This window comes from Xenia sp. Carnegie-2017, unplaced genomic scaffold (genome assembly GCF_021976095.1).
Source record: "Xenia sp. Carnegie-2017 unplaced genomic scaffold, XeniaSp_v1 HiC_scaffold_22, whole genome shotgun sequence".
Lineage (NCBI taxonomy): Eukaryota > Metazoa > Cnidaria > Anthozoa > Malacalcyonacea > Xeniidae > Xenia > Xenia sp. Carnegie-2017.
This window is the reverse complement of record NW_025813485.1, coordinates 6,956,526-6,978,673: the sequence shown is the minus strand read 5'-3', so window position 1 is coordinate 6,978,673 and position 22,148 is coordinate 6,956,526. Positions and strand designations below refer to the sequence as shown.

Genomic DNA, 22,148 nt, shown 5'->3' with positions numbered 1-22,148 from the left:
TTACAACGACTTTGCTGCCAGCTCAGCGAGTTTTAAAAGCTTTCTAGCGCAATGCTACAATTTTACTATATACCAATTAAACGGCATGCAGCATGCTTGTACTGATATAGCCCAGTTAAGATGTGCCACAATAATGAAAGAGAAGTTGATTCTAGGACTTGATAAGTACAATGACTAATAAAACTGAACTGCGATACGCCATTGTATGGCTAGATATGGATAATGGTTGCATGCGATAACACTATAAAACTATTAGAAAGCTATCAACTTTAAATAATGCTATCAATGGAATATCGATGGATCTCATATTTATGCTAATAACTACAAAGCGATGTATTGCGGTGCGTTAACGTTAACGAGTAACGACTGAATAATCAACTTTGAGCGTGTTATTGTTTGTGTGCCGATGCAATGTGGCGTTCATTCATAGTTTCGCTTGTCTATTATTTATGAAAAGTCGTTTTTTAAACAAAGCTGTTTTGCATTGCAATACAACTGCAGGACAAAAACACAAATCATTAGAAGTGCAAGCGCACCTGTTTATAAAATATGAATCGTGCGGCAAGAGAATCTCGACCACAAATAGGGCTATGGATAATTGCTGGCCAGCTGTGATTGTTATAACAACTCGACATCTTTATTGACAACTTTTTCATCACTCAACACGGCTTTCTTGCGAGAAGATCGTGCATCCTGACTTGTGAACGCAACTTTTACTCGAATTTAGGGTGCGCCGCCCCTTGTTCATCGCGTGCATATTTAACGAGCCTTTCTCGACAGGAGCGGTCTGCTATCCCATGAAACAAAAGTTCGTTATAAATGTGTTATATACTATTTGCCGCTTTTAACAAATGTTGACTAATCGCAGTATCAATAATGAATAAACCTGCCTGCAAAGCTCGTTTAAGTAAATAGCTACTTGTCGACTCAACTCACTCACTCCAAAGAGTTTCTCGCTCAGATTATACTCCCGGTTTTGCAAGTAATTTGAGAAAATCCCACTTAGATTATATCCTTGAATGCCGCCACGGAAATGTAATTTGAAGGCTCTGTCAGTATACGCGAAGACTGACTTTATTGCCTGCAACAACGTAAACTGCACAAGCACGGTGGGAAGAAAATATCTCGCTCGTCTCAATCGTCAAAGGAGAAAGATCACTTCTACGAGGAAGGTAGGAAAGCTTTCATTGGTTCTCTGCAGAAGTTACTATTTTTGTCAACCGCACTCCTGTAATTATCAAAGTTGCTTGAAAAAAATGACGGAATATTTTGATAATTTGCCGCTCCAACGCAATATATACAAACTTGATCAACGCGCAGTCGCGCGAATCAAAGCATTGACTGGTTTCTGTTTAGAGTACGCTATACTATTGCTCAAAATAAACGTAGAATTTATGGCAATTTGGTGACCTACATCTGATATCTTTGGAAAAACTTTCATTGACCGATTTCGTTGCCTGACAGACGATCTGCATTGACACCTTCTGTATGCAGTGGCAAATACGAAATACGTTCACATATATACGTGAACATTCGTTTTACTTATCTGAATTATCACAATAATCGTTTATCTCAATGTATTCTTTTAAAACTATCATAACAACTGTTAAAGAAAATTTTTATCAGGACAAGTTCACATACATGTCCGGACATTAGTAGCAAATTTCACATACAAAACGTACCTTGCTTAGAAATTGCGCGCATATTAAAAATTACTGATAGAAGATTCGAAGCCGAAATATATACATAGCTATGTATTTTTGTGAAGTCATTGTATCTTGAGAACTCAAAGAAATGTCTGGAAAATTAAATGTGAAGGTGTAATAGAAGGAAAATAACAAGTTCTGTTATTTCAGATTACAATGCTAAGTAGATCGTAATCATCAAGTCTGGTTTAGTTTGTCATTGTTGTCGTCTTCACATGTACGCGTTTGAGTAAGGGTTTGACTCGGGAATTGTCTTCTGTGTATATATAATAGCTATGTGAAAGAAAACGTGCCATTACATGAATCTTCTTTCACAATGTTCGCAGATATTGTAGACAAACAGGCAATGTGGAAAACATCGTTATATTTCAGACGTAATATTCTACTTTCCTTTCAGTTTTTCAATAAAACGAACGCGTATTATTTAAATAAAACTCTAACGCAGCCTATATTTTTTGTATGCCTATTCTTTAATTCACTTATTGAGTGACGTTTGTTTAATACGTCGACGATGACGTTTTAGACAATAAACATTGCTGCCAATCATTGGCTAATATTTTGTGGGTATTAAAAAACGACCAGATGGCAAGATGGCCACCGTTTTTGCTTGCGCGTTTAATAGACCCCCGTGGTGCGCTTTTCCGAAAAATATGAAAATATAGTTTGAAAACCACTACGCATAAAGTAAGGTTATTAAATATACACGCAGATTTTCCTGTAGCTTATAGAGTGAGGTTTGAAATTAGTACACTTATGTAGAGTAAGCTTTAACTAAAAACACAGGGCGATTTGAAATTACCAATTCACACAAAAATTATACTTCACCCGCATGTGGCGTTGATAACTTTTACTGCTTACACAACGATGATGACTCACAATTCGTTCATGGCTAACAAGTCACTATCCCGCATGGAGCTCTGCCATCAGCTCGTCCCATTTCACTCTGTTTTGTGAATGGTTCGACGTACCCAGCACGTCTGCGTTGCTCGTCGTTAGAATTAGACCTAAATGCGGATGTGATTTTTTCATTCCCATATCACTCGCAGCTGTTGCTACTCGCCAAAAAGGAGCCATGCCTTTTATTTCTGGCTTGTATTCAAACATAGGCGTAATAAAATTAAACTACGTTTTGATTTTCATAATTAAAGACGAATGTGGTACTATCTTGTCAGATATAGTTACGCCTAAAGAGTCAAAGGCCACCCAAAACGATTATCGGCTCAGAACAATACCATGTATATCCAAACATGAAGGCGAGAAATCATTTAGCACATGCTTGAGGTCTGCATTCGCCGGCTAAACACTTTTTAAAATCCCGCCATTGACTTACCGAAAACCTAGCAAAGTAAGTGCAAGTCGGGAACAAATCCGAATGTGCTGCTCACACGACATGAAAATAGACACAAACAGTTCCAGCTGAGATCTAAAAGATCTGGCAGTGTCATTGCACGTGCATGAGACAAGATTTGCTTTTTGAAACCAAGGACATTTTTGATTGAATTATCACAATCAATTGCAAGATATAAATGAACATAAACGTGTGGGAGTAAAGTGTGCCATGAATGGTGAAAAGCTTGTATTCCACTATTCTCAGCCACTACAAAAGATCAAATTTATATACAGAGGGCGAGAGGGCGACGAGCTGTCGCCACTCCACAAACGGTATAAACAATGCAACATGAGAGATGTTGTGTGTGCTGTGTTTTCAGTCCTATTCACACACAAACATTCACGGCTGCTTAGATTCAATTCAGAGAAACAAGATCTTCATTATCACTTCAGGTAAGCTAAAAGTCAAAATACTTGGAACTCATGGGAAATAATTTGTGCGGGCTTTGGCGGGGTGCTACATCGATGCTCTAGTGTTAATTAGTAAAGATTTGGTAATTTCAAAGAGCGTTTGTTATGTCGGGCTGGACTTGGTCGATTCATGTTTAAGTGCTGGCATTGATTACACGATTTTGTTGCTATATATAAATGTTTAACGTAGCTAAAACGAACAAGCGCCTACCCGCAAAATATTTTAGATTACGGTTAACGGATATCTATACTCATTGCTAACATGCCAAGTTAACACGTGGTGTAATTACAGATAAAACTTACATAGATTCGATTATGTTGCAATCACATCTCGAATTTCGTCTTGAAATTTCATACACAAGCATAGACACAAGTTTGATTTGTCTTCCAGATTTGAGTATATTTTAACGAACGGAAATTCATCACTGTATAAATAAAAATACTTTTATTTCCTCTATTCTTCTTTGTCTTTCGTTTTTCAAGGGCAAGGGCAGACTAAAATAATTATTCTTGCCTCTTGAGTACGCTGAAAGAATTGACAAAGGCTTTTATGCTTTCGAATCCTTACTATAAAAGAATTAAAATATCTATTACTTGTTTATAAAATTGCTAAGTAAACTTTACTTTTATACATTATACAAATATGAACATGTACAAATCAAATCAATATAACGTCATTTTTTAATGATTGATGGCAATGAAATGAAGTGAAAAATTTGTTTATACTTGTGATTTTAAGATACAGTGGTCGGTGAACTAATAGAAATTTAATTGTGTTCTTTACGACCAGTAAACAATCATTTGAAAATATAAAATACATACATACATGTATGTACGTAAACTGAACACCTCCGAATGAATCTGAATATGCAGTATTCTAAATGCCTCGTGCAGTAAATGGGTTTGTGTATAATAAATTCACAGTGTTACCTTTGTGAGGCAATTATTTAAAAATTGAGCAGTTAAGATAAGAGTGCGATCAAACTGTGAACGGAAAGGGCAGTCTAACAATATCAATTGCCCAATGCTCACGAATCCGATCTCCATACGTTTTAAAAGGTGTCATTTAAATCAACTAATCTGCTATCGACTAAGGTGTAAATTTGAGAACAAAACGCATGCGTACAACTTTCATGAAATTTATTCCGGAGAGAAAACTCGGAACGCGCAGCGGACTACTTTAAAAATGTTGCAATTATTGATGTATTATGTGCGTGCTGGATGTTTCTAATTATCAAGTTTTTTAAGCGCTTGTTCAATAAAACATGTGAAAATATTTGTTCAAACTTGGTTTGTAGAAGTAAACAGTCATTAACACCTGATCAATACTTCCATTTCTCAACACAGACAGTCTTAAACAAACAAAGAATAAGTCACGGTAGCGAAAAGTATGACGAGAATTTCAGACTTGCCATTTCGGCAGGCTCACCGCGTTCTAATAAATACAAAATAGTGCTTTTCCGTCTCACTCTATTGCGTATATGGTACTTTAGTAAACCCTGTATTACCACGTCAATATATGTACATTGTTTAATACCGCCATATATTGAAATTGCAGAAATGAAATCGCACAAACTGTATACAAATGCGATAAATGTACTATTAGCAAAAGTTGTGATGGAACGATTGATATGCTAGATGACACAACAAGATTTACTAGATATATGCTAAAATATGTAGGTTTTAGACGAATGACTCAAAATGGCTGCAAAACGAGTAACAGAATACAGATGTTTGAGCATTTGATTTTCTGTAATCTTGCCAGATATGATTGTACTGCAAATCAAAGTCATGGTAACTTGGATAACTTTTAGTCCTTTTCGATCAGGATGTTCCATCATTACCAAACCGTCATGTCCTTATGGTTTTGATGGAAAGATATAGACGTTTGCCCTGCAACTTCGAAGGTAGTCTAATCAAAGAAACCGCAACAGACTAGTTGTCGCCCTGTTGACCCTTCGACTTTTACTTCTTTAATAATATCATTTTAGGTGACAGGTTTGGCACTAATAAGTTTGTGCAGACTGCATGTTTTAGGTCTTGTGCCAATGCATTGCGCAGCCCATGATAGGACACGACGCTGTGAAAGGCTGTCAGGTTATTGTTTTAAGGAACAGCGTTGGACATGAAGATAGCTTCAACACGTACAAAGATACAACTCTTAAAACCTCGTTTTGTTACTGACGTCATTTAATCGTGTATCACCAGACCATAAAACAATGCAGGAACTCTAGCTTGGACAAATATCAAAAAGATTAGATAAGTTTTATTCGGCTTATCGCGGTTTAGTTTGTTGAATCCGAGACTTTCAAAGCAAACCCGTAGTATTGGAAAAAAGCTTAATCAGACATGTCTTTAAAACAATTTGATCGCTTGCATTGTACCCTCTTCATTCGACAAGTCGCTTTTACGAGTCGATGCGATAACCCGATCATTAAACAACTGTACTGAATTTTTTTAATGTCCATCAAATGCCTGCAAACGAACCTTCGATCATTGCGTAGATGACTCGAGCAATCTTTTGCACGATCAAATGACCTTCGTCAAGACAATCACAAAATGATATATGTGACAAAAATTCAATTGCTCAATGTTTCCAAAAAAGTTAAGCAACGCAAACTACGGTTGCAATCGCTGGTATATTTCGTGACTAGCAATTTGTATTGTTTGAAAATTATAACAAACATGATAGTGAACCATGCCCAAGATCAGATTACCGCTTATTATTTAAAAAATACCGAAGTAGATTCAGCTGTGTTATGAAATTACGTCTTGCAAACAGTGAACTATTCAAGACCACATGGGCGATACAAATAATTTTTTTCCTGCTTGCCGACTAAATTGACGTGTAGCGCTCTCGATGGGCGCCAATGTCTGTACACTCGAAACCTAATATGACCTCAAACTAAACACAATTTAACAGCGTGACTTGTTGATAGCTTTGTATTCGTTTGTGTCTTCTTTGGTGGGAAAAAGGGCGGTTTCAATACATGCTGTTATGCTGTGAAGGCGATCAAGCGGAACAAAAAGTGTTTGTTGTCGGGAATTTTTTGGCCTTTTTGATCTTTTTCGTAGCATCTGCAGGTACGCATCCTCACTAACTATACTTATTGCGAATTTCATGTCATGAGAGAAACATTGTTTATAATAAGCTATATAAGTTACATTAATTGGAACACTCTCGTGAATCGGAAATTCCGGTGAACTTTTTTCAACTTATTGTTGGTAGCAGTACATATTAAATGCTGTCGCGTATACATGTATCGTAGTGAGATTTCCCTTTAAAGCGCATTCTTATCAAGGTATCAACGCATCAAGTATATATTTGCATAGTGTGCGTCACTGTGCAAATACAATCGCCGATGTGTTCATATTCAACATTTTGCGACATAAAAGGTGTTTTGATTGAAGTACCTTATTACTAAATGTACAGCCAACCACAACAGGCAGGAATTAACCAAGTTACAGCAAGCGTGGCCATTTTAGTACAATCACGAAAATTTTAATTATGTATTGAAGCCTTAAAAGTTATAACTTGTGAGCTTCTTAAAATTAAAACACGTGCTACTTCAACAAATCCCAGTTAATTCATCCAAACTCTTCTTTTATAAAGCTGTTTATTTTGTATGTGTAAAAACATCGGAGCTTTTCAAAGCAAGATTTAAACTTTAGGAGAGCTTAATGTGACCAACCCATTTCATTTTTGAATAACAATGACGTTTGAAAACTAAGCGTTCACAGCTTTCGGAAGAAATCTCTTTCGTCATTTTCATGGTTTAAGTTTGTGCTGTTCTAACTACTCCTAGAATCGTCTCAAGCTTTAATGACAGCGCTGATTACAACGGCAGATATTGGCAGATTTTTGTTTTGAATTGCATAATAATTGCACGTTTTCCCATATTACTCATTTACGGTTTAAGCTTTGAACATTTAGAGATACACGAATAGCATCATTTGATGCCTGTTTCTTAAAAAGCATCTAGACCATTTCCTACATTATTGTTAAATCATTCAGAACCTCCAGTTAAACATCAAAGAACTGACGCCCAATTAAATATTGTGTTGAGCTGCAGATGTCAGCTCAAACAACAGCAATTGACCGATGCAAGAAAGGCGAATGTTACTGCCACATGTATAGACAGTGGCGGATTACTCAGTTGGCTAAGTAGGCTGAAGTCTACAGGCCCGGGCTTTCGAGAGGCCCATTGTATCTAGACATGGTTAGTTTTTAGTTTTTGCCATTCCAGACTAGTTAAATGTTCTTAACTTAGACCAGCTTTGCTGTTAAAAACCGTACGATCTACTGTTCGAATGCACGATGCTCAGAACTCATGAAGTAGTTGGTTTCTCAGTTTGAATTTTAAATTTATTCCTCATTGTTGTACCATGAGTTACAAAAACAAGCTGGGAAATGCAAAGGCAAAAGAGCGTAAGGGGCGCTAATGTCATCAAGAAACTGAACGTAGTGGAAGGAATAGATATCCGACTTAAAGTCCAACAACTTTGTCTTAGCCTACAGGCCCCGTACTTCGTAATCCGCCACTGCATGTAGAAATAACTATCCAAAAATTTATTGAATATTATGGATAAAACCAATTCTTTAGTATCAACAGGAATACTCTCATTGCATACACTATCGTTTGAATAAAGACAATGTTAATAAAAATCAACTAAGGTAGTAGTTTCTATGGAACTTTTATTGAGCTCACATGAACTGTCAGACAAACTTGAACAACCTGACATTATTCATTCCCGTCATGTGAAGGTTTTGATATAAGACAAAAGCAGAAACGAAACAGATTGTGCATTTGGAACCAAAAAAGGCGCATCGTTTTGTAGGATATGAAAAGACAATAAAAATAAATCGATGAAAACGACACGTTGCTTTGCGTGTGGCGATATAGACAGGTGTATTATGTATAAAAGAATTGGACACCTTTCGATCAATTGTCGATTTTATTGAAAGAGCAGAGAATAGCTACTACACCAAAATTGTGTCTATGTGAGTTGAGTATTGCCTTTGAGTTTGGCATAGTGTTGTTTTTAAATTGAATTAGCAGTTCTTTAGTCCCGAAGTTTCCCCTTTTTTGAACGTTCTAAACAAAAACGTCCGGCTCATTGAAACAGGATGAAGGAAGTGAAATAATAATGGCAATCACAGACAATGGCCGATGGACACAACATCAACTACTAGACGTTTTTAAATCGTTAATTAATTACAAAGGAACGGATACTGAACAAGTATTAAACACAAACATTTGCACGTTTAAAGAACAGGAATAACTTCAAGCAACCTGATAACAGCACTTAGCACTGGAAGCTTCGCTTCTTAATTGTTTTTGATCGAATATAGGGGCGAATGTACAGCATGAAAACATTTCCATAACATTTATTTACACTAAACAAAATGTGTATAAATGAATAAAGTTCAATGTATATAATGCGCGTAAAATACGATAGTTTACAGCAACTATAAACAATTGAAATAGCAAAGCTGTTATCCAGATAATCTGTCTACAACATGCAAATATTCATCCGAGGGATTTATGTTCTTATCACAATTGTGAAACCCAACGAGTTAATTGTAGAGTATTCACAGAAAAGGGATCCGCTGTTAGGAATAGGAAGTATTCTCTAAACACACTCACTTTTGCAAAACTACCAAATGCTCGCAATAAACAAAATTTTCACTTTAATGAACGCGTATTTGGAGACATAAACCAAATCGGATGAATAGTTCAAGGCCGTTATTGTGTTCTTTTCTCGCACGGTAAAATGTCGTAGATGTTGAAATCAATTTGGTTGCTCAATACAAACACTTTCCTTAATTTTCGTTGCAAAAAATTGAAACGGAGAAGTATTTGATTACGTTTAACTTTACTCCTCAAAGATTAGCATTTTGTGTTCTTTAAGAAGTGCTTTAGTGCTTAGCACTGAATCCTTCGCTTGCAACATGTATGCCTTGCTTTATATCGTATTACTAAAGCACGTTTGATTTGCTATGCAGTATAAAAGTCACAAAAAGTTGATGGAATTTATTCCAGAAACAGGGAGCTGATTGAATATTAAATAAAATAAAAAATAGCAAGTACATGCAGTTATCTGAAATGCGAATCCATGTTTTGCGCTTCAACTGCGCTATTACCTACAACAATCAAAAAGTGCATGTATTGATGGAGATTATCGTCATTCTTGTTTCAGCAATATCGGTGTCTTGTGTATGAAATAAAACAGCATTTTTTTGTTAAACTTGCTATATAGTTATGTTTTTAAGGCGATCCTACGACGGAAATAATAAATTATTTTCATTATTGCACCCTGGCGGACTTTAATGTAATTTCACTTGTAGTTACATGGCTATGTCAGTTGTATGTCGCAGTGTGAACCATCTGCGTCTTCAATTTATCCCAATCATGAGTTCAGTATAATTATGCATAAAACCAACAATATATATTATTTCTAGTGCTGCATGATACTTTAACTGCAGTTTGTGTACAAAAATCGTTTCGGGACAGCTTTTAATCTCATGTGATAGTAAAAGATTTTAAAAAGTAGAGCTAATGCGCACATAGAAAAAATTGCACAAACAACTAGGAATCACTATAGATGGCAGGTACAATAAATTAAAATATCAATTAGTTCGAGAACTACTCTAAACACCATGTTAGTGAATTGTGGTTAATCGTTTGGGTTGACAGCGTTGAATTAAGAAGAATATGAACAATTCAAAACCACACGGTCAACAATCAAACATTGATCTTATTTTTTCCATCACAATCGAGAGCTATATAGTATTGTAATGACGAAGCTTGAAAAATTGACAAGAGCACTAGCCGTGCTCAGACGCGCGTCGAAAAGACCTTCAAGGATATTCTAGCTTTTTTGAAGGCTAATAAATTCATTTGTACGCCTGAAATGATCTCTGTATGTAGCCGTGTGGCATTTATTATTGAGAATTTTTATCTTCTTATCTCAAAGAACGTCCATTCACGAAATGCTAATGTTTAGCGTTGTTTTTGCTAATAGCGCTAAAAGTTCGCGATAAGAATGAAACGGTTTGTTCAGATGGCTGAATTTCGATAAATTGAGGCATAGTGTGTACATGTATAGTCGTTATGAATGTGCGAGTCGGCATCGTCCCTAAAAGCCAGATGCGTAGTTTAAGGGCCAATGGGCAACTTCAGAAATTGAATTTAGCATTTTTGACTCTCCGTAGGAAATGACATAAAAGGAATTTAATATATAAGCGAAGGAAATTGAACAACAAAGCAAAAATGAAATTCTCACCCTAGGATATCCACGCGCAATTAAGTAAACGAGCGTACGTTGTGTATGTGATCACTAATATAACAATGTACATAATATAATAAGAATATAAATGTTCATTTTATTACATAACAGACATTGATCGTTTTCAAGCTGTTGTCCTTAGGTAAAATCATTTAATTTTAGTCGTTGTGCGTATGCCTTTTTTTCTATTGTTTGTAATCGCATGTGGGAGGCAAAAACGTCTGTCGATTCAAAATACACAACTTAAGACGACCAGGAAGTATTTGTTTTGCGCACGTCACCTAAGATTCTCTGTATTTGTGGGCAAAATGGGCTTTCCGTTTAACGACAGCGTCAATGTTATTTTGTTTTGTTTCTAGCAATCTCGGTCTGGATGCAGTTAAAAAAACGTACAGGTTAATGCCTTCCGTTCTAACATAGGATCGTTCAATTAAGCGCAAATATATGAATAGTTTGTCTTCCATATGGCTAAAGTAGGACAACTGACGCTAGCTGCCCACATTCTTGACAATCCCGAGAATCCATATTGCTGCCAGATTGGAGGGTGCGCTGAGCGTGTCGACAAATGAATTACAAAAAGTGCGATTAAAAAACGGAAATTCTCTATTCGACCACACCACCAAGTATACAATCTTGTATATAAGGCCAGATATATTGAGATCGTGTCATCATACATCTCACAAACAATACATTAATGTAATACAAGATGTGTTATGTATTGAGTCCCATGCATATACATATATTTCTATGTTCATATCTACTCATATATGTCCCAATTGTATATTTATATGTGAGTGTGATGATCGTCCCAACGCTTAATTGAAACTAAATTTGGGGACAGCAAAATTTTGTCCACTTTTACAGTTTTACTTTATTCATAATTGTAATATGAACATTTACTATGAATAAATAAGTCATAAGCAGGTCCAGACAAAACGTGGTCGACGAAATTAACTCGTTATTATTTTGCTACATTTACATTAGAGCGCGCCGTTAACAGTGAGGCGTTTTTATTTTTATAAGAACGGTTGGCGTCTATTGGATTTCACACTGAGCAAATGCAAATCATTAAATAATATTGTCACTTTTGACTTCACAACTTTTGCGCAGATACAGTTTTTATGAAATCGAAAATTAGTTTGTACAATAGTTGCTTTTTTATCCGAGTGAGAAGCAAGCTGCTACAGCAGTATCAAGTTTTCAAGACATTTTATTTGACCACTTTAACTTTACGTTGACATTCACAATATACTGATTTAATGAATGAAACGAAACACACATATGTCTTCACATGAACAGATAAAAACATAATTAAAAAGTATTCATTGAACGCATTTACAATTAAAGCTATGTTTGCGAAATATTTGTGAGACTTAAAATGCATACGAATATATAACAAAAATCTTTAGATGACAACTTTTCATCCCATCTTGCTTCCATGTTTTTCTGGAGTTACATAAAGGAGTACCAATTGTTATACGCACTGTAAATGCACATTCTGTGTAGTACATTTTTTGTCGTAAATGATGTACATATATACCTTTGGTCTGCATTTGTGTGTGCATTAAAGTATAATCATTATATAATGAAGCTCGCTTTAGCGGGCGACGTTCATAGAGATATGAAATGTATATCTAAATGAATGATATGAGGGCAAACCAATTTAGTGTCTACCGTTCAGATAACAACCTATGGCTATTCTATCATGGAAATATACACGCTACACTCTTTCTAAACGAAGTCCAACAAATTCATAATGAATTGCCACCTAGTTTAAGGGTAAATAAGTATCTTCGCTTTCAAGCCCCGTCCCTTTACTGCATGTCCTCACATCTCTTGAATCGTTATCAAATATTTTTTATAGACGTTGGGCTGGCCAAATCATTATAAGCACTTTTTCATCAGAAGCGCTATTTATCAAAGTTATGATGGTTGATAAATTACAACATATACACACATAAGACTGTTTACGTTTATCTACATTCCCACTATCCGTTAATGAGATACGAAGTAATTCAGGCAAAGTTCGCAACATCCTAATCTAGATTGTATATAAAACGTTAATTTATCTTCCTGTTATATAGCTATGGTAGCCTCATTATGCTAGCTATATGAGCAATCGATTTGCAACATTCACGCATATAAAGTAAAGTATTCAGACATCAAAAAATTCCCTTTTTTAAACATTCACAGGAGGACAAATGCTCATCTGTACATGAACAACTTAAGTTTGCGCGTGGCTTACAAATGCAGAAAAGAGTTTACCCGCGAAGCTTTGCGCTGCCTTAAATGCTGTTCTGCAAATAAAATGGCCAATGTAATTTTTACATACGAAAAAGAGCCCGATTAACTTAAGTCTTGGTAATAAAATGTTCTAGCTTGGAATGAAAATAAGAAAACTAGGAAAGACAATGAGACTACAGGTGCAAGCTTTTTTAATCTTTCTTGATCTACGAACGCACGTTCCAGTAAAGATAGCGTATCTTTCAAAGTATTTTACGAGTCGACATATTGGTATTTTCAATAGCAAAATAATTACAACGCCATTAATGATTCATGCATTATGCGATATTTTACAAAGTAAAAGATATTATTGGTGTTTGCGGTGAGAACGATAAACTTGGTTATAAATGAACAAAATTAAAAGCCGAAGCCTCGAATGTTTAAGTATTTATTTAATACATATAAAGAACATTATATGTAAAGTATAGTTAATATACAGTGAACATTATATGTTCCAGTTTTCTTTTTATAATTAAATGTAGTCACGATTCTATATAGCTAGCAAGCTACCAAAAATGTTTCTTCAACTAGTCTTTCCTTGGATACTACATACACCAAAGTATTATTGTAGCCGCTAAGGAGGTAAGATTGAAGTGGAGTTCATGTAAAAAAAAATGAAAACGATTTGCTTTTAAATTTTCAGTCTCTCTCCGCATCAAAACTAGATAAAATAAAAGCGATTTCGGAACCGCAAAGGGTAAATTAATGCGCGAAAAGATATAGCGTCCAAACAAAAAAAGATAAACTGTATGTAATATAAGAGAAAGTTTAGTGTGTGTGTATGCATTATTTTCATAATTTTGCAGATAGTCATTAATTGCATTTTGTGAAAGTGGACACATCAAATGCATTTTTGCATCGCTTTATCTGATTATATGATAATGCTTAGTCTATATGGGACAGCACTGCGTTACACAAACTGCACTTTATTCATTTTCCGATTTTGCGAATATTTATAATGACGCACGAGATTTTTATGCGAGGATCGTGCTTGTGGGCATCTAGCTATTTTTTGCTCTTTCCATGCTCGAAACAACATTGTGTGTTTTTTGTTACCGGTTGAAGAATAATGGCAGCGTGCATGGATGGCTCATTCTCTTGAACGACACGTCTCGTTGTTTTTAAGATAACGCCACGAAAAGATAGGCGCGGATAAGATCTTCAAGACAAGTTTGAGTCTTATCTCTTCACGAAGGGAATTACATAGCCCACACAGTTTCAAGCAATTGCGTGTCCACCTGGTCCTGTTTTCACGCCATATGACTTGAACAACGAGAGCCAATCACGGAATACTTCGCAATTTCATCCGCACTTGTTTTACTATGAAACTCAAAATTTATTTCAACAACACAATAGTCAATACACTTGCTATTCAAGAGCGTCAAAGAATCTCAATAATGTCATGTATTGAGGCACATATCTATTTAAAAGAAAGTCTTATAGTCTCTCCCTGTGAATTCTTGGAGAATCCGATTTATCCATTTCTGCACTAGCCTATTCACAAATAAACAAAATAAGCCCTACTTAGAAATAATCGGCACTTCGATAACTTTCAATTGGAACATCAAATGAAATATAATGTACAAGTTTGTTTTTGCTAGTATTATATTTTCATTAGTGCTTGCAATGCCCCGATAAGAAATGCAAACATGGGCTCATCAATATCAGATGGAGCTTTAGGCAAAGACTCTAGTCTCTGTCAAATATTGAAGAAATCATGTGTTTGATAAGATGTATTGATTGGACCATGCTATTATCACGTATGGATTCAACACTAGTGGCGTTCAAATCGCCAATCCGTTCATTGAGCTTAAAAACTTCACATTCAAAATTTTTCCCTTCCTGTCGTTTGAGAACACATTATGCAAAAAATCTGACTGACAGATTTTTCGCAAATGAATTGTTTATTTGTTTGACGAGGGTATCCAATAAGCTGTCAGAGTGAGTATGTTGCATACCTTAAACGTCAAGTCGACAAAGGAAGCCGCAATTTGATTGGCTCTGCAGACAGTGTGACGGCCTAGACCAGGCTTTACGGCGCCCAAAAGCTCGAGCAACGTTCATTTTTCTTGACAACTTTTAGGAGTACAAGTCACTCTCTCAAGGCATCACGTCGAGAGGTTCAGACGCTGGCTTCAAAGCAAGCTATTGTAAAATCTTTTCCGTGCACGAAGCTACATTTGCGTATCGCTACTTTGTTCTTGGCAGCAAGCAAACGTTGTGGTTCGTTGTATTTATTTTAAAATAATTTTCATAATATTTGACTGGAGAAAAAGATAAGTTGTCTCAGTGTATCGTTTAGTTTGATTGTCGCAATTTTGACCACAAATATTTTCTGACCTTATCGCGCGCGCTTGTTGATCAAATTGCTAGAGATTGGCGCAGCACACATGAGAAAGTCTCTTACTCGGCAAAAATTGTGCGCAGATATAACAATGTGTGAAAGTGTGAAATGGTAATGATGTAGAAGGAGATTAGAAGTGCAGCGATAAGCTATTAGCTTTGTTAGCTTAATTTTTGACGAACGCATGGCTAACGGACGTATTTCCGCCTCGTTTTGAAATCATACCACACACACTTGCGTTAAAACGAAGTAAATAGTTGGCAAGCGGACGCTAAAGACGAGAGCCTATTGTTATTCGTCGCATACAATTATACAAAGACAGCTTAGTGGAACGATTTTTCTCTGTTCTATTTTCAGGTCACGATCAACAAACAACGGGTAGTCTGCTCGAGGAACTAAACAGGGTGGTACATTTCTAGCTCGTATTCAAATAGAGTGTCACGCCGATTTCGACCCTCTATAAATAGTATATGGCAAGTACGAGCGAATCAAGAACGACATCAAGTGACTCACAAGGTAGCAATAGTCACTACAAAATGCAGCAGACGATGCCTGGAAGTTGCTCAAGTATAGTTCCGACTCCTTCGTCTAATCTCAATCTTATCGAACCCTCTCAATTGCTACCTCCGGATGAGGTCGACGTGTTTTTTCATCACCTAGATAGTTCGGGGAACGCTACCAACACTTGGCCGTATCCTCCAGGCGCTAGAGCGCATCCATATCGACCAACTATGTGTCAAATGACTGCCCATGGTCCAACTGCGTTTCCTGATTCACAAACTCAAGTCTCAGCTCAGCCTGGAAGCTGTAGCAGAGTATTTCTTCCGACTGCACGAGTCCCATCAAATCAAGTATGTCGACCGCATCATTTTCACACACCAATCCAATGGATAGAAAGCAAAGCAGCGTCGAACTACGGTTGTTCTGTTGCAACGCCGCCATCAGTCTGGTGTCCGCCATTTGCACGTAGCTCAGGGTCGGTTTCTTCCCCTCAAGTTACTCAAGGTAGCTCATCACTCGGTCATTCTATATTCGCGTTTCCACCGACGCCACCAAAGGACTTACTTCAAGATGGTTCAGTAAAGCCAATGCTCGAGCCTTACGGTTATCCTGACGAGAAAAGTCTTCTCAAGGCTGGCATGCAATTCTCCAGCTCGCGTTCTGACTCGTACGCACAACAAGGTAACTTGTAACGCTTGTTTGTATACACCAGCTCTTATTAGCTTAACGGCAAATAGTTGTACTCTGATGTGAACAGAACTGACGAATAAGAAATGGAAAGAAGCAAAAGACGCATTCTTCATGTTAACTGCGTGAAATAGAATCTTGAATGTGTGATTGTTTCGAAATCTCTAGAGCCACAATTTGTCAGTGTATGTGATTAACATGCCATTTTTGCCTTTCTTATGTTCGTGTTATTTTGAATTAATGGCAAGCGGTCGTAGCTTTTTCTGTTTGTTTGCACTGTCGTGACAAGTTCTTCGAGACGATTAAGTATGGATTTTAAAGTAATTATTATGTCGTCTGTGAGCGCTCTTTGCCTTCTCACAACAGCACAGATATTGAATGAGAAGCCTCATTTATCGGTAGACAGTAGCAATTGTTTGTTACAAAATGTCCAAGTATAATAACGGGCGTAGAAAGTAAATATTTGCTCATTTTGCGTTTTAAGGCACAATGGATAGCAAACAGTATTTTTCACGCTTCCTTGAGTTCGCTTGGCAGATTTAAAACTTGAAAGATACATTGTGTTGTGATTATAATTTGCATAAAATATCAAATTAGAGTTACTTCAAAGACACCTAATTTTTTAAGAAAATAAGTTACCAATAGCACATTTTCTCTGTTTTTCAGTCGAGGGCAGAGAGTGCATTAACTGTGGTGCAACGTCCACACCGTTGTGGCGGAGAGATGGGAGCGGACATTACTTATGCAATGCCTGTGGCTTATATCACAAAATGAATGGCTCGAACAGACCTCTTATCAAGCCAAAAAGAAGGCTGGTAAGCATATATGTATTATTAAAGCACTTTAGTACAATAATTGCTTAAATTTCTCTTTTATTGAAATATTTTCAACAACTTTCTTAAGTACGCGTGTTGAGATGCGACGACAACTTTCATGCGTATATTAGGTTTATAAAGTTTTAAGATACTAATATGGGCTTTGTTTTATTAATCTGTCTGTTTCATTCTGGCCATGTGTTCCGCTGTTTTCCATTGTTTATCGACAGTTGCACTGGAACTTGAATTATTTATAATATAACGGTTTTAACACTCGGCCGAAGAAAATATGTCACGAAATGACCAAAATACTTTAAAATCTTATGACGAGTTCTTCTTAAATAGAGCGAACCCTTTAAAACAAGACATCACCATCATTCATAAGCATTATACAGAAGTTCAAATGAACTTGTGACTTGCGTGTAAGTTCATGGAAATTATCAATATTGCTATGAAAATCTGCTGTTACCCCTTCATGATTAATGAAAGCTGTTTAATATACATTTCATTCACTATAAAAACATGAGCAACAAGATCCTTTTGAATCCGTGATTAGCCTATTTATTAGGCTCATTGCTGTTGAAATTATTTCGTAGAAGTCCAAAAAGTGCTAAATGGCATTTCCTTAGATAATTCTTTCACTAAATGCATTTGACCTCCATTATTTGGTGCCTACTCATGCAACCTTAACACGCTATCTTAATTTGCCACATTCGCGACTCAAACGTTCTCCTCCTTATCGCAAATTTTTATTTTTATCACGCCATTTGCGTCTTCCTACCTCTGCGTCATCGCGTATCACAAAATACGATCACGAAATGATCAGCAAATTTTCATTGTTTTCAACGCAATCGTTAAAATAAGGGACGGCAATCTTTCTAATTTATCAAATGATTTTGAACGATATCTTAAAGTTTACTATCTACACTAGCGTGATAATCTCTCTTCCACCTTATTTATTTTTAATTTAGAACACATATAGGTACATTTCATACTAATTTCATTCGATAATAATTATATACATGGCTATGTATACACGTACCCATTATTCCATTTCGAATAATTTTTTGTAATCTCGAATTTTCTAAAATGTATACATTCATTGTTGACGAAGCATGTATGCTTTGTCAATAGTTTGTTTTAAAATGGAACAAAACGATTCTTTGGCAAGTAATTGATGTGCAATTGTAATATTTCAACAATGCGTTCTTTCATTTTTTTATCGTAACATAGTTGTGTTTGAAAATATAGGTGCATTACAGAGCCTGCTTGAAAATGATTTGAAAATTGGATGATGAGATCTGCGTTAAAGGCTCGCAGTTCGCACGTTTAGAATTAAAACATGCAACGCATTCCTTCAAAATTATATTCACTGAATACACAGAAACAAAAAGACTATATATGCTTTGCGTCCAGTCAAGTACACATTAACTGCCTGATTTCATTTCTAATACGTTGATTTTCGACTCAAATTTTTGATAAAGTATAAACGTGGACGCTTAGTTGACCGCTTTTATGGAATCAATAATTGTAGCTACAACTTTTCCCTGCTATCTTCATATTTGAAATGTAGGTAACGAAACTTTTAACAATGCAAAACTTCTGAAGGGTTATGAAAAAAGTTTACCTTCTCGAAAAAACTAATTTCGAATTTTTTATTTTAATATCAGTCGGCTGCTCGTCGAGCGGGAACAAGTTGTGCGAATTGTGGCACCTCGCAGACTACATTATGGAGACGAAACGCAAATGGTGAACCTGTATGTAATGCTTGCGGATTATACTGGAAACTGCACGCGGTAAGTATACCGTTGCATGTGTTTATTGATATCATTGTTATTTGAAAAAATTATCTTTGAAGACTAAGATCTTTAAAAGGCTTTGGGTGCTGGACGGCACTTAAAAGGGGAAGCCGTTTGCTATGGCGTAGTCTAGGGTATTTTATAATCGTAAAAGAGCCGAATGTAGTATGTACATGTACGAATCCTAGACAATCAATGAACTTTTTTCAGTAATCTGTTGCATTCAGGCCGTATTGGGTAGGCTATTTGAAAAAACATTTTGACTATCGATTTGAATTCATATGCACGTTCACAATAATTTGCGTACATGACACTGTTTCTGATAAAAGTTACTATAACATAAAGGTTTTAAATGGCTTTCTAGCTTGTTGTCGGTGGTACATAAACAATAATTCTATCAATTTTGCCTTATATTGATTTGTCAGGCATAAGATCACGATAATTTCGCTGTTAGCGGCGTAATTTAGAAACTCCATTGATAAGAGATCTTCGAAACAAAGAGGGCGTATATTTAATACATGAATATTGTATACTCGAGGGCATGCAAATGGCAGGGAATACATCCTTATTACGAAGAGACAAAATCCGAGCTAAGCAGCTATGGCATTAAGGCGTTGCATGTGCGAACGTAAACGAGCAGTTTACGCTGTGGAAATTGCAAGGCCGATCAAGAATCCCATCAAATACACCATCGCCATCTGCCATGATCCTTTTTAAATGTGTACAATTTGAGGCGAAATACAAAGACCGGCAATTAAACGCAGTATGGTAGCAATTTTCGTTTAATGACACACTGTTGTTGTTAGCACGCAAATAAACAATTCTATTCTAACGATAGAGATAGTAAACGAATGGCCTGTATGAGGTCAGACTTTTCGTCTCCAGCGATATGAAACGCGTTTATAGATGTTGCGTCTACATTTTGTTGAGCAATTTTCACATTGCGTCGACTTCAAACTTTGTTGCGGCGAATGTAGGAGTATTTTCTCGGAGTGTTCAGAGAAAAATCACAGCTACCTACTGCAGTCCAAATATTGATGTGAATTTTCATGTCGAATTAACAAGCAGATACCATAAACAAATAAATTCATTGCATGAGATCCGCGTCAGCCGCATAATTTCCCTTTCAATAATTTGAAACTATTTCTTTCTCGTAAAATACGATTCATAATACAAAAATATGCGGAAACTGATTGTACATGTTTTTAGAGGTCACGATTTTTATATGTTGTACTTCCAGCATCAAAATCGAACAACTTTGCAGAGTGAAAGCGTTCTTTCATCGAGTTAATGTGTTAAGCGATGCGCAAAAGTAGCCAGACACCATTGAAATTAAAATATAAAAACCACTTAATTTTCAAAGCATTTTTTTATGCCTGGCAATTTATATACGGACCACAACAACTATATGTATATTGCTGAGAGTAGCCAGTTATATTGGACTAACATGCAACCTATAGCCAATTTTATTATTCAAATTTATTAAAACATGATTATTAGTGTAGACATCTTCATTTCGTAAATATGAAAGACTTTGTCGAGACGATTTGGCAAACATACTTTAGATAATGTTTTCGCCCACCGTTCTCAAGACGTGGAAGGATGTAAAATTCTACAGTTATGAAAATATAGCTGGTCTTAAGTCGCGGACATTTTTAGTCAACAATAATAGTGGCAAATGTGACGTTTTCCACAAGGCGTGACACACTTTGTCTGTATTTGTTGATTCAAAATGTTTATTCGCGGAATTTTCGGAAAGCTCTAACGCAACGATGAAGTGTTGATGAACACAGCACTTGTTTGAAAACGCATTTAAATGGCGTGAACGTAAACATGTCCCATTTCCATTGATTTAGACGTTTATCGATTCGAAACAAAGAATAGCAGTGAATTTATATCAACTGAGATTCATTATTCAAAATTTCAAGTTACTTAATTGGACGCGCAATCTATGGATCAATCGCGAGGCTAAATCTTTTCTGAAATCTTAGTAACTTTTCAAATTAAGCAAATTTTGTTGGTTTTCTCTTGATGGGCGTGCAATTGAAAAAAAACGAAAATAAATCCTCGAATCTTTTGTCGTTTGTGCTACATTAAATCTATTAATAGTGAACGACGACGAATATAATTGCTTTTGAATATACATATAGTTATATAGTTATTTCAATCGACATGCTTTTTTACTAATTAGTCCAATGTTCATGCAGGTGAATAGACCCTTGTCGATGAAAAAAGACGGAATACAAACGCGAAACAGAAAGGTTTCGTCGAAAACGAAAAAGAACAAGAAGCACAGCGATATAAAACAAGAAGACGGCAAACAGGATGGCAACCATTATATAAGCAGTCAAGAGTCGATGTTTCCATTTCCCGGATCATCTGTTATAAGCAGCCAGATGATACATCCATCAATGAAACCTATTCACCCACTACATCCCGGGTTATTTGCGCCTATTGTTCCTCAACATTCCCTAAGCAGTATCAGTTGAGCGATGAGATCCTTCTGAACCCGCGTGGTTATTCATCGTGGGAGTCAAGCCTCCATAAACAGAGGGTCGTCAGTTGCTCTTTTAACGTTACCCAATCTCCAGCGGGGAACAAAAATCCATAGCAGAATTTTGAATACACAATTTCTTTGCGGTTTTAATTCATATGAAAAAATACTTGCTATTGGAGGTGAGGGGCGTTACTATTAGCGTCCACAATAGTCGTGACGCAAACAGAAGTAATATATGTGGACCAAACACGTGAATTGTACAGGTGAAAAAACAGTCATACACAAAGTATATAAAATTCGAAAAATGACTTAGTATTTAATAATGGAAAGGGCTGGAAAAATATTGAAACAGATGTATTATAGTTTTTATTCTTTCAGATGAAGCCTATAAGGAGTATATATTACATTAAATAGAAACGAAATCAA

General features: G+C 36.2%; 1 protein-coding gene and 1 long non-coding RNA gene across 5 annotated transcripts in view; one reads left to right on the top strand and one right to left on the bottom strand.

Annotated features, from left to right (window-relative positions):
- The window catches only part of LOC124446055, a 14,527-nt gene extending 10,409 nt beyond the window's left edge, over positions 1-4,118 (bottom strand). The window contains exons 1-2 of the long non-coding RNA XR_006948333.1: positions 3,810-4,118; positions 2,532-2,710 (exon numbers count right to left, since the gene is read on the bottom strand). This is a non-coding gene — a long non-coding RNA (uncharacterized LOC124446055). The remainder of the gene's footprint in view (positions 1-2,531; positions 2,711-3,809) is intronic.
- On the top strand, positions 997-22,148 carry LOC124446053 (GATA-binding factor 2-like). Of its 4 annotated transcripts, none has more exons than XM_046996845.1 (5): positions 997-1,172; positions 15,781-16,605; positions 17,278-17,426; positions 19,097-19,222; positions 21,433-22,148. In XM_046996845.1, exons 2-5 carry the CDS (start codon positions 15,894-15,896, stop codon positions 21,712-21,714), a joined length of 1,269 nt encoding a protein of 422 aa, XP_046852801.1. In that variant the 5' UTR covers positions 997-1,172; positions 15,781-15,893; the 3' UTR covers positions 21,715-22,148. The 4 variants fall into 4 exon arrangements, with proteins under 4 accessions (XP_046852801.1, XP_046852802.1, XP_046852804.1 ...); XM_046996846.1 differs by lacking the exon at positions 997-1,172 and adding an exon at positions 3,300-3,488; XM_046996848.1 differs by lacking the exon at positions 997-1,172 and adding an exon at positions 6,403-6,590.